Genomic DNA, 13,798 nt, shown 5'->3' with positions numbered 1-13,798 from the left:
AAAATTGAACATATGTTTGTTGGCTTTGTACATAATTTCCAAAAAGTTGGAAGTAACCAACACAATAACAGCCTGTCTAATAGAAAAGCAGACAAATTCACTATACTATATCCAGAAATGAGAGTGTGATTCAGTAGTAAAAAAATGTATGGAGTCAGCAGAAGACAGAGAGGAACCTGAAATGCATACAAACTGTTACAAAAAGAAGCCAGCTTGGATATGCCATAGACCACCCTTTAATCCATACTAAATATCAATTCGCTTATGATTAATGTGATAGATATTTTCAACTGAATTTTATTCTATTGTTGTAATATATAAAACATTACATATTAGCTAACATAAAGTTGTATTGTAATCATTTGAAACCCCGTCTTTTTAAGATTTGGCTTTTAAAGATTCATGCAGAGAGAGTTGGGGAGATACCTCAGTCAGTAAAGTGTTTGCTAGGCATGCGTGAGAAGATCCCTAGTACCCACATAAGAAGCTGGATGCGGGGATGTTCGTATGTAATCCCAACCCTGGGAGGATATGACAGACCCTGGGGCTTGCTGGCCAGTCAGCCCAGCTGAAACCATAAAATTCATATTCAGCTAGCGAGCATGTCTGAAAACATATTGTAGAGATTCGGAAATGTGACTGAATAAGACACCCAACCTCACCCTCTGGCCTGAGCACCACACATCACATGTGTGTAACACATGTGCACATCCAGAGTTTTAAACAGAATTAATTATAGAAGTAAAAGGAGAGGTAAACCCTCCAGTAGTGATAGTGTGTAGATGAAAACCTCACCCCAGTCTGACGGAGGCTGAGTGGAAACCTCACTCCAGTCTGATGGAGGCTGAGTGACCAATGAGGAATGATCGGTGGAATCTGTACTGCCGATTACTCTGTAGGATAGAAAAGAAAAAAAAATAAATAAAAGAGGTTTCCCAAGAGTTTTTCAGAATCAAACTTTTATTAGTTTAACATGGGTGTGTTTAAAGTTTTAAATACTTTCCGATTAGGTACAAGAAGAAGGGAGAAGGTTTGTGAGTAAGCGGAGCTAGAGGGAGACAAAAGCTAGGACCTTAGCAAAGCAAGGAGGACGTAAATGCAAGGGATGTAGGGAGGAAGGGGTGGTCCTTCCAGGGTCCAATCAGGGCTTAGGTCCTCTTAGAAGACAGGAGGCAAGAGAACAAAGTACACAGGCAAGGGCCTGCCTTTCAGCTTCCAGTATTATAAATAGAAACTCTATAGTTAGGCCAGAAAGACGTATCAGTTACTTTCTGTTGCAATGATAAAAATGACTTATGGAATAGAGACTTTATTTTGTCCTACAGTTGAGAGAGAGAGAGAGAGAGAGAGAGAGAGAGAGAGAGAGAGAGAGAGAGAACACAACAGTGTCAGAGTCTGTAGTTGCAGGGAGTCATGATAGCAGGAAGTTAGAGCAGGTTACCCCTTCAGCCATATGAAGAAAGAGCACACTGAAATGTGGGACAAGGCTGTAAAGTCTCAAGGCCCACCCCCAGTGGCATACTTCCTCTAGCAAGACTCCGCCTCCTAAAGATTCCAGAACCTGCCTGCATACAATGCCACCAACTGGGACCTAGTGTTCAAATACACGAGTCTGTGGGGTCATTCTCATTCAAACAGCAAGAGTCTCATATTCTTAGAGAACACTCAGCTGCTAGAAAGCAAATGCTTTTAATTTAGATGTTGCGAGTAAAAATAACAAAAGCAAAAGATTACCTCCCAACTTGGGTTTCTCTAGATGAATTATATTAGAACGTAAAATCTAATAGTAAGTTTGAGTGTACGGCATTAATTGGGACTAAACAGAAAAGACTGTCCCTCATTTTATTACTAGGGGTTCACAGTACATTCATTTGAGTTTGTTTTCCCTTATAATGAGTTGAAATAATATTTTTGTTTATTACTTTATTAAGTCACATAAAATGCAAAGAACATTATCACAAATTAAAGATGGTTACAAAATTAAAAATTAATTAGCTGATTGATTTACTTGCACTTTTAGTATCTATGCCTGACAGGTTCACTCTATGATTAGATTCATTTCTTCTTTCTCAATCATCATCTCTATCATTGTTTGAGAGAATTGTAAAGCACAGTATGCACATGTGAATACACACAGAGGGGGAAAAAGGACATGTTGTTGACCCTTTCTGTACCCATGGAGTACCCTCTGAGGTGAGGTACTAAGTGACTGGGGCTATAATACAGATGTGCTCAGTTCATGTCACACACACAGCTGTCTTCATGCTGTCAGACCAGCCCAGGGTAATATTGTTAAGGTGGAACATCATTTCTGGTCCCATTGTTTCTTTTTAAAATCAATTCAGCAATCCTTTGAGCTGTCGCTTTCCCAGAGCATCCTAACCACCTGTAGGCAGTACAGACAGTTCGAGGGATAGAACCCTGCATTCATTCAGCAGTGCTGTGCCCTGAGTGGCCTCCCCCTCCCTCTTCTCAGTGCTTTTCTCATGGGAGGCACAATACACAAGGCACTACATCATGCCTTCCAGATTGGAGAAATTGGGTTCTGAGAGCAATGTAAGACTTTCTTTCTTCTCTTTATGTTTGCATTTTGTGGATGAGTGAAAATGCTTGCTGTGGGCTCTTAATGAATCATGAGCGTTCCGCCCTGCACGCATGAAGCCTGCCCTCCTTGTGTACGTAAGCTGCTGTAGGAAATGCCACAGGAGATCCATGCATACTTCCTTGACTGCTCACAAAAGGACACTTTTTCTCCTTAACAGGGCATAATACTCCATTATGAACAGCAGCATTTTAGCAAATTTGTAGAACCCAAATGCATCAAGTCACATATTAATTAACCCTCCTCATTCATTCTGCATGTATGAGGTGAGCATTTGCTGTGAGCGTGGCATTGCCCTTTGGATAAAACCATGCTGGGGAAACAAATAAAGAATACAGTTCTCCGGGACCTTGGAATGATGGTTTGGGGAGTAGGTGGGCTCAGATTGCAACTTGGAGTGATGTGGTTGAGCACCATGGAGAGTGGCAGGATGCAGCCATGTGTCCTAGCACATCTGTGGGATGAATACATTTTCTTGAATATGAAAATTAAATTGTGGAGGTGTCAATCCTTCAATCCCTAGTAACACTGAAGTCTAAAGAAAGGAAAAAGAAGTCTTCAAGAGTGAATCAGGTGACTTCCCACAAATACAGCAGTGTTCAGATGATGACTTAATATAAGAGTCTGTGTATTGATTAGTTGCTTTGTTCCCTTTTCAATTTAAATATGTAAGTTTCCCAACACCCCTCCCCCAACCCCAATGTCAATGGGTAGCAAAAAGAACATATATCTGGAAACATATCACCAAAACATTTCTTGTATTCATCTATCCATCTCTAGAATATTACAATTATTTCAACAATTAGAACACTAAAATGTAATTATTTTTCACTGTTGTTAATCAAAAACTTAAGTAAGACATGCCACCCTTGGTCACCCATGCTGTGCCTCTCATTTGGTGTGACCTTCTTACATCCCCAGAGCTCCTGAGACAAAATCCCTCCGTCACTTCAGAGTCTCATCTAGTTCCAGGGTCTTTTGTGTGTTCTTAGTATTTTCCTGTTAAGTAGAATACTTTTCAGTGTTTCCTATATCAATTCTACTGGCCTTTAACTCAGCAGTAAAATTTAGTTAAATCTCAGGAATGGTAATCGTTCTAAGTCCATGAACATGCAACAACTTTTATTTTTTTGTAAAAAAAGAAAGGTTTGAGGCACTGATTATGAAGTTAAAATCCTCTTTCAAGATTCTATAATTCTGCACTAGAATTTCTTATCGGTCCTGTGTTCAATTTCTTATTAGCAGCATGCTAGAGTGATTGCTGGTAATGAAATCTAAGAAGAGCACTTAGTAATTTTCTGTTCTTTGATAAGCCTTAATTTGTTTCATTCAGTTGTCTGCAGCGGGTTTTTGGAGGAAAACAGTGTTTGGGCTCAGGCAGTGGAACCTGAGTCTCCAAGGCCAAAGCTATGTCCCTTGTTCTTTCAGATAAGGAGACAAGGAGGGATACAGCTCCTGGTGGACCTGCTGGATCACCGGATGACAGAAGTCCACCGTAGTGCCTGTGGGGCTTTGAGGAACCTGGTATATGGGAAAGCCAATGATGATAACAAAATCGCCCTGAAGAACTGTGGTGGTATCCCAGCGCTGGTGAGACTCCTACGCAAAACCACAGACCTGGAGATCCGGGAGCTGGTCACAGGTTAGACATCTTACTCAATGATTTATCTGTTTTATCTCAAGAGACTTGTTTCAGTTTCTAACCCATTAGCAAATGCATAAGCCAAGTATTACAAGTCAGAGGCTCTCGGTGCTGATGACATAATCATTGTCCACTGGTATTTTCAAATGACTGAGTAAAATACCATCAAACACACATAGGTTGATCTTATTCAGTTATTAGAATCCAGTAAGTATAGCTATTACTACAATTCTATGATCTTATCTCAGTCTTTGTCATTTGCTTTAGAAGTAGTTGAGTATCTTACAGTAGCCACAGGCCGTCATTAGAGTAACATTAAAATAGCTGGTAAAAAGGACAAGCCATTCAAGCTATTGGCAATAAGCCGTATGTTCTGGTTTATAAGTGCACTGAGCATATTGTACTTTTAGTGTTAATTATTGAGTAAAACATCTCATGCATGCTCAAAGTCCCAGGGCTATATTGCTGAATATCAAAGAATTGTTTGAAAGTTCATCTGAATGCCTTTCCACTTTCATAGAATTTGGGGTTTTACTTAATAATAGTAACTTGTAGAGCAATGGTGACATAAGAACTGAGAATGTTGAAAGCATTCAGCCCGTACCTTTCTTGGAATAATTGGGCACAGCAACCGTTAACCATTAGCTCTTATCCCTCATTTGGTGAGTGTGCCCTCTTAACTTGTTGCAGTTTGAGTGACATACGTGGTCCCAGTGTGGGATTCCAAATCGTTCTGAAGTTTCCCCTTCTTTATTATGCTCACTGCTGCTGTAGGTGATGTTTGGATTCTGGTTCCTTAAAGTACCCCTGTAAGCAAGTATTTGACAAATGAATTGCAAACGCGACCCTCCAAAAGCTCTCTTAATTATCCACTGTACAATTGCATTGACTTTCTGTCTGAAAGTCTCCTGTATCTATCTATGCTGATGAAGTATGTGAAAGACGCATAGCTCAAGCTACAGAACCATCACTGGACACACAAGGCTTCTACTCTAAATCCGTTTCCTTGTTTTCTTCCTTCAAGGGAGTTGTTCCATCTCTTCCTTGTTCTTTGCTAAGTTTAAACTAGACCCAAATTGGTTCGTTCTTTTTTCTTCTTCTTCTTTTTTCATTGTCTTCTCCTGTAACCCTTACTTGCTTGACCCTTACTTGATTGTTGGCTTTATTTCATCTTCATTTTCCTATAAGTAGAGAGTTTTCCTTGTGGAAATAAGTATTTGCTGGGGTTGGAGTATTATTAAAGTAATGTTTCACACTAAACTCAGATGGGTCAAGCAAGGTAAAGTGGTCATTATGAGTGTTTTGTGATTTTGAGGACTGCTTTGAGGTGAGTTACGTAAGTTAATGCATTCCCTGCCATTATGGTTTCCCTGCCATTATCGTTATGCAAGCCTATCTATCTTTATTTCATGGTTTGTGTGTTAGCTGGTCATGCCCAGAAGATTCAATATGTGTGTTGAAAACAAGATGATTGGTGCATAGAGATTTTGTAACTGGATGTGCAAAGTCAGAAGGATGAAAGCCTTGCAGAATGCCTTCTGCAAATTCTGTATCTGTCATTTCATGCTGAGAAAATATTTGGAACTTAGCCAACTTTGTATTATCTCCAACACAAAACCATTATCTGGAAGCCCCCTCAGTGGTATTCATCTCATTACCAAAGAAACTGGGTGAAAGGTTGAGGCATCTGATGACTTAAGGAGGTAAAAAAATTCAAGGGCCCCCATTGCATGGCACATGAGCTGCTGCTGGCATTTGAGGTGGTTATAAAGGAGTTGAGAGAAGCTGTAGCTTGCCCTGGCTGCTTTTGAAACATTTTGGAGACCATCATTTTAAGCCCAAACAATGATTTTAAAAAAATGTCTCTCTAAGCTCCGTTTGGAAAGATGAAAAGCATACATCCTTAGAAGGTCAAGAAGATTTCGCTTATGGTGAAGCTTGAGCTGCGGGAAGGATGTAGCACTTGGCATCCAGATGGAAACCTCTTCTTACTCCACTTCTCCAGGGGAGAGCCAAGCAAGCCTGTCCCCATTGTGGCCAAAACTTTCTTCACTTCCCTCCCAGAAAAGAACACTGCCTTTGCAAAGTCAGTAAATCAGTTATGAGCACTCAAAGTTCATTGTAGATGTTCTCTGCCTTCTCAGCAGTAAGGGGTTATATTTTACAGTAGCTGGAGTTAGCGCTGGAGGGTACTGCTAATGAAATGGCAGTGCTTTGGCCACATTACCATCCTGCAGAAGATTATGGTAAGGAGACACATATGATGACAGGCTTGTGTAGACATGGGTGCTGGGAGCATAGAGCCTTCTGAGTTTCTCCAGACAAGGGCATCAGGAAGGCTGCAGGACTCAGCTGACTTCTGTTTAGACATCACCACCTCCCTCCCTCCCTGAGAAAAAGAAAGGAAAGTGAGTTAAATGTATGTCAGAGAGCCTTAAAGACAAATTTTTATCTTCAGCACTGGCCCATGGTCATCTGTGGAGAGCCTTTGGTGCCAATTAAAGACATTTGCTGCTTATAGAAATTTGGCAAATACGAGTCACTGGGCTCTGTAGGAGGAAGTAGGCTCAGATAAGAGTATTCACATCTGGGCTAATGCAAGGATCAAGGTAAACACAGCCAAGGAATGTGTGACTTCCCTTTTGTCTTGGTAATCCTGATAAGCCCCCAGACCCAATGACTTGGGGGACTTGGTTTATTTGTTTGTTTGATGCTACCTGGTGTGATATTCTTTGTTCTTTGTCTTATTTGCTCACTTTGTCTTTGACCTAAGAACTGACCCTATTCTCTGCAAGTACCTAGGATGCTATCAAAGCTGGCTGGGAATAGTTAAAGCCTCTTCAGCCTCAGCACTGGCTGGAGTCAGTTATAATGTTTGTCTAATTGTCTTTGTCTTTTCAATCCTCACCCCTGCCCTTGAGACCCTGTTGACTGACTGAGCTGGCTTGGTCAGTCTGCCAAAGTGGGCTTCAAAGCTTTAATTCTCTCAGAGTTCAGTGTTTTAGTCCAGTAACCCAGTTTAACCTGAAGGTCACTGAACCCTCCATTTCTTTCTTCCTCTATTCCTGTTCACTCTCCTCTGAGACACTTATCTCTATGCAAATCCAATAGTCTCTTTAGTAGAGTAAGCCTGCTCGTGTGCGCTCAAGAACTTCATCCCTCCCGTTCATCTCTCCAGCTCTTTAGAGTGTACAGGTGCTAGGTGGTCTGCTAAACCATGTTAGCTAGCTAAGTCTCCATCTAGAGCTTACTGATAGGGCGAAGCCCTGCTCTGAATGACCAGTGCCTGGGCATTATTGAATCCTAAATAAGTAAAGACATATCCTGACAAGTGTGTTCACATTTTATAAACTTACTAGAGGAGCAGTGAAGAGGCCATTGTCTATGGAGGACAGAGAGGAATTGAAGAGATGCTTGCTTCGCTTCCTTTGCTCCAAGGTGCCTCCACATCTTCTTTGAGGAATGAGGTCAAATGGCCATGTGTGAGTTAAATAAACTTGTGCCTTTCAGTTCTCCAGGAAGAATGATACAGAAGCCATCAAGGACTCATGACATGCTGCATTACAGGAGTTCCTTTACGTTAAGGGAATTATTTCTGTCTCATTCTTCCGTCTGCCTCTGAGCTCATACATGGGAATAAAATGCATTGGAAAAGTTTGAGGAAGAGGAGAAGGGGGGTTCTTTAGCATTGTTCCATATATATTTATATACTAGAATATGCAAAACTGGAAGATGATTAATCTAGTGATTTTTAACATGTTTTATAAAATCCGCCTATTATGTCTTAGAATTAGCCTATGTGTCAAACAGTAGAGAAATTAGTAAACAAAAAAGTGAGATACACACACACACACACACAATGGAATTTTATTATTCAGTAAAGAACATTATGTTATTGACAGGAGAGCAGGTGCAAGTGAAGATTATCATATGAAGGAAATTTCATCAGGTCCAGAAAGAAAATTATTACTTTTTCTCTTACCTGTACATCACAGAGTTTATAAAGATAATATAAACTTATAAAAATATAAGATAAAATTGTATATGTATATATGTCAGAAAAATAGCAGTGAACTCTCTAAGGAAACAAAAGGGACTCACAGAAGAGGGCAGGGTGAGTCGGGGCATGACATGCCAAGTGCCTTACATACTTGCATGAAAATGTAATTTCATGAATATGAAATGCATTACCATGTGCATGGTGGATACAACAACTAAAAACAGATACCGGGGGACTGGGGGAGCCAAAACACAAACAGTGAAAGGCTAAAATAAAGCAATCATCTTTCAGTCACTAAAATTACTTATTGAATAAATCTTGAAAACCTGTTGGAACAGTGATAAAATGTTAAAAACAAAGGTTTCTGCCCGCAGCACACAATCATATATGTTGGAAAACAACTGCCCCCTCATGCTGCTGCCTCATCTCACAGGCAGCATAGGCTCTGTCGATGCCTAGTCGGCCTGGGAATACATAATTTTCCTCCTCTGCAATCATTATGATGAGGTAATGATCAGCATGGTCTTTAACCCTCGTTGAAGTTACTCTCTGTTCTCCAGCACTCACAGTGCTTGGGACCAAACGAACCAGTTAGAAGCATTGCGTGTCCTCTGGGCTTGACTAATGTAAGGTTGTTTTTTTTTTTCTCTCTCTCTAAATGTGGAAATAATCAACACGAATTTTGAAATGCATAACTGGAGTTTTGAGAATGCTTCACAAATCACCACAAAACAGTGTTTACTGGAGCATAAAACTTGGTTAGTAAGTTGTACATTGGTTTAAAGCAAGCATCCTTGGGAGCATCATTCCTCCAGCCGTAGGGGTTATTCTGCTTGTGAAGTGTGTACCCAAATGGTCCTTTTTTTAAATTAAGAAAACCAGCCACTGACTCAGCCTTGCCAGTAATTTATTTGCCTTTATTGGTTTTTAAGTTGCCATACAAAGCAATGAGTGTCAATACAGCATTTTCATATATAATATGTGATGTCATAGACTACATTCTTGTTCATCCTACCCACACTGCTGCCCCCTTCTTCACCTTATTCTCTTTTTACTTATTTTATAGTCATTCTTTTGCCTTCATGTATGTCTGTGTGAGGATGTCAGGCCAAACTGAGGTTACAAACAGTTGTGAGCTGCCATTGAATGCTGGGAGTTGAACCTGGGTCCTTGGGAGGACTAACCAGTGCTCTCAACTGATAAGCCATCTCTCCAGCCCCACCTTCCTTTTTAAATTTTATTTATTTCATTACCTGCTCTGTTTCTCCTGCTTCCTTAAGATCTCTGCCTCTCTTTTCATAGTACCCTATTTGAATTTATGACCTAAATGCTCTCTCTCTCTCTCTCTCTCTCTCTCTCTCTCTCTCTCTCTCTCTCTTTCTTTCTTTCTTTCTTTCTCTCTCTTTCTCCCTCCCTCTCTCCTTCCCTCCCTCCATCACCACACACACAAATTCAAGTCTCAGGTATGAGAAAAAATCATCTAAAATATTTGGTTTGTAACTTTTGGCCCTGATTTCTGTGATTATTGATTCCATCCTATCTACTCCATCTAATGTATTCCAAAGCCCCACACATCTGGTGGCATTGGGGTCTTGTTCCCAGATCTAATACACAGCAGCCTAACTTATAGCATCTGTTCCTGGATCTCAGCACTCTCCTCTTCAGTGTTTTACTGTCTTACATATTCCTAACGATAGGCATTCAGGAGATGTAATTAAGAAACTATCCATTTTAAAGTCTGTGATGTATTTGAACTATACTGGATGTGGAAATTAAGGTAGAAAGTTATTATTTTTCTTAGGAATATTTCATAAATTTAATTTTATCTTTGATATTATAAGATTCTATGAAGGTCTATGCTGATATATTTAGGTGTCTGCTTCTTTTAAAATTCTTCCTTGGTGTTGAACACTTCCAGTTCAAAGAGTGACCTTCTCCAGTGCTGAAATATTACCTTTTTTAAAAGCCCTAATTCCCACAGCCTCCTTTCCCTGTCTTCTATGTAATTAGTCAGATTTTGACCCTCAAGTTACTCTCTTTCTTATGTAATTTGGAGACCTTTGCCATTTCTATTACATAATCTCTGAACAACTTGCCCTGCCTGACACGTACTTGTGGCGTGGGTTTTCTTCACTTTGTGTGAGCCTCAGGGAGGAGGGTCACAGAGTAAGTAGGCTATGATCTCAGTGCCATTAGTCGAAGAATGTGCTTTCTCATCTCAGAGCCTCTGTTTATGTTTTCCTCATAATGTTATTCAAGAACTTCCCTAAGGATGTAATGATGTACCACAGCATCAACTATCTTGCTCTTCCCTAGTGGTCTGCCTTCTGCATGGGCATGATTTTCCCATCAGTTTTGCAGGCATGCTGTGGCTGTGACAATGACCCTAGACTTGCTAACCTTTAAGACAGAAGGAATCTGACATTTGCTGAGCTCCATGCACACTAATGAAGCATACTAGCTGTGTGGTGAACTTTTACTCAAGGTGGACTAGTAGGCTACACTCTGTGGTGAATAGTCTTCAAGTGTCTCTGTTAGTTATGCTTTTCTTTAAGCTAGGGAAGCTTTTTAGCCCACCATTATAGTCTTCTTTTGTTTGTTTGTTTGTTTGTTTGTTTGTTTGTTTTTCTAAAGTTCTCACTTCTGTGTAAACTGTTCTGGCCTACATATTCCTGCCTGTGAGTATTCCTTACACTTATGTAGCTGTGGTGGAGCAGAGATTAGGCCACCATTTTTATCCAAACCCTTCATAGCTTCTCATTGCCTGTCTCCTTTCCATATGCCACATGCCTGCCTTCCGTGAAAACCTTCCTAAAGGTATACCAGGACTGACAGACAAGGAAATAGAGAACCCTGTGTAGACCCTAGCCCTCACTGGCTCCCCCTGCATCCCAGATCGTCCACTGAACTCCCTTTGAGCCCTCACTGGCTCCCCACATAGCCTGACTTCTCCCCTGAACTCCCTCCGTATGCTTGTTGCTCACGTGGAGTGAGATTTCTCATCATCTGGAGTTCATCTCTCCATTCTCTTTTCTCTTTCTGATTCCATGACATTCCTAGTGAATAACATCTTCCCTCCATGAGTTCCAAAGAGTTTGACAGATAAAATGAAATAGAAATATTAGTGAATATTATCCCTCTTCCCGGTAGAAACCAGGTTGGAGGTGTTACTCCAGGTATAACATCTCATTGAGCTTACTAATTCACGATATGTTTGGGCCAAAAATTAATTATCCAGGATGTATATAAAGGGTCATTTGAAAGAAAAAAACCCACATTTTCACCAGCACCTTCTGTGCTGTTGACATTTTTGTTTGTTTTTAGCATTGCTGTGGATTGAAGCCAGACTCTGTTATACTCTACCACTGACCTACACCCCCTGACCTAAACCCACTGACCTACATCCCTAGCCTGAGACCCTTCATTTTACCCAGTTTTCTTCATCCACTAAGATGGATAAGAACTAAATAGTTTATCATGATAGCGTTTCTTCCATCTTAGGCTTTTGAAGGAGAGGCTCACTTATAATTCTGACCAGACAGTTCATACATCACAGCGAGAGTTGCTATGAAATGGCTAAGAACAAGACTTTAAATCAAATTCAGAACCATCATGTTCTTGGGATTCAAAATTAAACCCAATTTTCTTTCTTATTCCAAACCACTTGGACCTGTGTTGTTCAGCACCATGAATTAGTGCCTCTGTCAGAAGAGAAAGTGAACACTCAGAGATGAAAACAAATAATGTGTCCCAGAAGGACTGGGTAACAGTGCAGAGATACAAGATTCCCAGGAAGAAGTTAAAATACAACGGGAAAATCTACTCATGTTGAAATCCAATGACATCAAAGTTTAGTCAGTTAAACTTAACTATGGTTAAACTCCCTTTTGATTTGATCTAGCACACACAATGGCAAGAGACTGGCTTTTTACACTTCAATTTTTTAAAACTTTGAGTGTTAGCTGTGCCCTGCTGGAAAGCCTCCGAACTCCAGGCTGCTGCCTCACTTATGCCTGCCAGCCTGCAGAATTCCCTGTAGACAGCATCACCTGTCAGGCAGGGAAGGGACTTCTGGGAAGTATAGTGCCCACTCAGACAACTCAGTATAGCCTACCATGTCAGGACTTAATGAGGCAACACCTTTTCCTTGATGCATAGGTGTCTACCACAAGCATGCCTGGAGGCCAGAGGAGGATGGATATCTGATGTCCTACTCTTTCACTCTCCACCATATTCCCTTGGAACAGGATTTCCCACTGAATCTGGAGTTATGGATTCTAGCAAGCTCCAGTGTTCCCCTTCCCAAAGGCTGGGGTTACAGACCTGTAACCCCACACACAGCTTTTTATGTAGGTATTGGAGATTTGAACTCAAGTCCTATACTTGCACAAATGGCCACTTATTTGCTGAGCCATCCCTCCAGTCTCTGAGTTTCTTCTCTAAGAGTTTTCATAGCTGTCTGACACAATAGGTAAAAAAAAAAAAAACTTACTGTCTGCTGGCAGCCTTCAATGCCCCATGGCTCGTTGACAACATGGATTTCTCCATCCTGAGCCACAGCAGGTGCTTTTCTTCTGTTTGCTGTGGAACCCGTTGGATCTGCTATCCCCACACAGTCTGCAAGAGCATGTGCACCTGCCATGGCAGAGCTGCCCCATGCCTTCAGCTCCCAGTTTCTGCTCACTCAAGACTTCATAATACCTCCATAGTGGGACCTGCTTCTACCTTTCCTTTCCCCTTTTAAGTCTCTGGCAGATTTCTGGAAGGCTCAGCTAAGCATGCGACTCTAACACATTCCTTTAGATTCCAGAACGGGAGTCGGCCAACTCTGTAGACACGTAGTTAGAAAGCTCTTCAGCTTATAGAGGGGCTGCATTAGAATCGCTCAGGGAAAATAGTCACAGATTATACACAACTGCATGGGTGTGACTGTGTGTATCAGAACATAGGTGGCTGTCCTTCATGTTATAGTTCATAGATGCCTCGTTCACAGCCGTTCTTCCGTTACCCTGTGGGTGTTACTATCCCCTAAGTATGTTTCTGCAACTGTAGGCCAACCTCAACCCTTTCTCCCATAAGTTGCTTCTGTCAAACTGTTTCATCACCGGAAAAGTAGCTAATGTAGCGGACATGTGCCCCAATGGGCAGCTCCTGTGGGGCTTGCCAGCTTCCCCGTCCTACTCTGACACCTCTTACAGAGACCAAGAGAACTCAAATTCCCCGTGGTTATCTTTATAAGAGAAAAAAGGCTAGAGCTTGGCCTTACCAGGCAAGCCACCAGGTGGCTTGCCTAAGTCCCACTAGCACTCTGGGGAAGAGTGCGGAGTGTTAGGGAGAAGCCTATATTACATTAAGTGTGGTCCATTCACAGGAAGGAAGACTTCTTGGAGGAGAATATCCCCTCACTAAGGCACGGCTGTTAATTCTAGTCGATTGCTGGAGGACTCGGAAGACTGAGTTTGCTTGTTTGGATCTCTTGTGGACCACAAGCCATCCACCTTGCTTCTAACTAGTACATTCACTATAGAGACACTGCCTGTCCTTATCTGTTATC

The 13,798-nt window shown here is 41.3% G+C and overlaps 1 protein-coding gene across 1 annotated transcript in view; it reads left to right on the top strand.

Annotated features, from left to right (window-relative positions):
• Ctnnd2 (catenin delta 2) overlaps positions 1–13,798 on the top strand; it is an 804,610-nt gene that overhangs the window by 589,959 nt on the left and 200,853 nt on the right. The window contains 1 exon segment of the mRNA XM_076916393.1: positions 4,031–4,244. Coding sequence (XP_076772508.1) covers positions 4,031–4,244 — 214 coding nt within the window.

Source organism: Arvicanthis niloticus, chromosome 19, assembly GCF_011762505.2.
Source record: "Arvicanthis niloticus isolate mArvNil1 chromosome 19, mArvNil1.pat.X, whole genome shotgun sequence".
NCBI classification, from domain to species: domain Eukaryota; kingdom Metazoa; phylum Chordata; class Mammalia; order Rodentia; family Muridae; genus Arvicanthis; species Arvicanthis niloticus.
The sequence above is the reverse complement of the archived record's forward strand: the minus strand, read 5'-3'. Positions and strand labels throughout refer to the sequence as shown.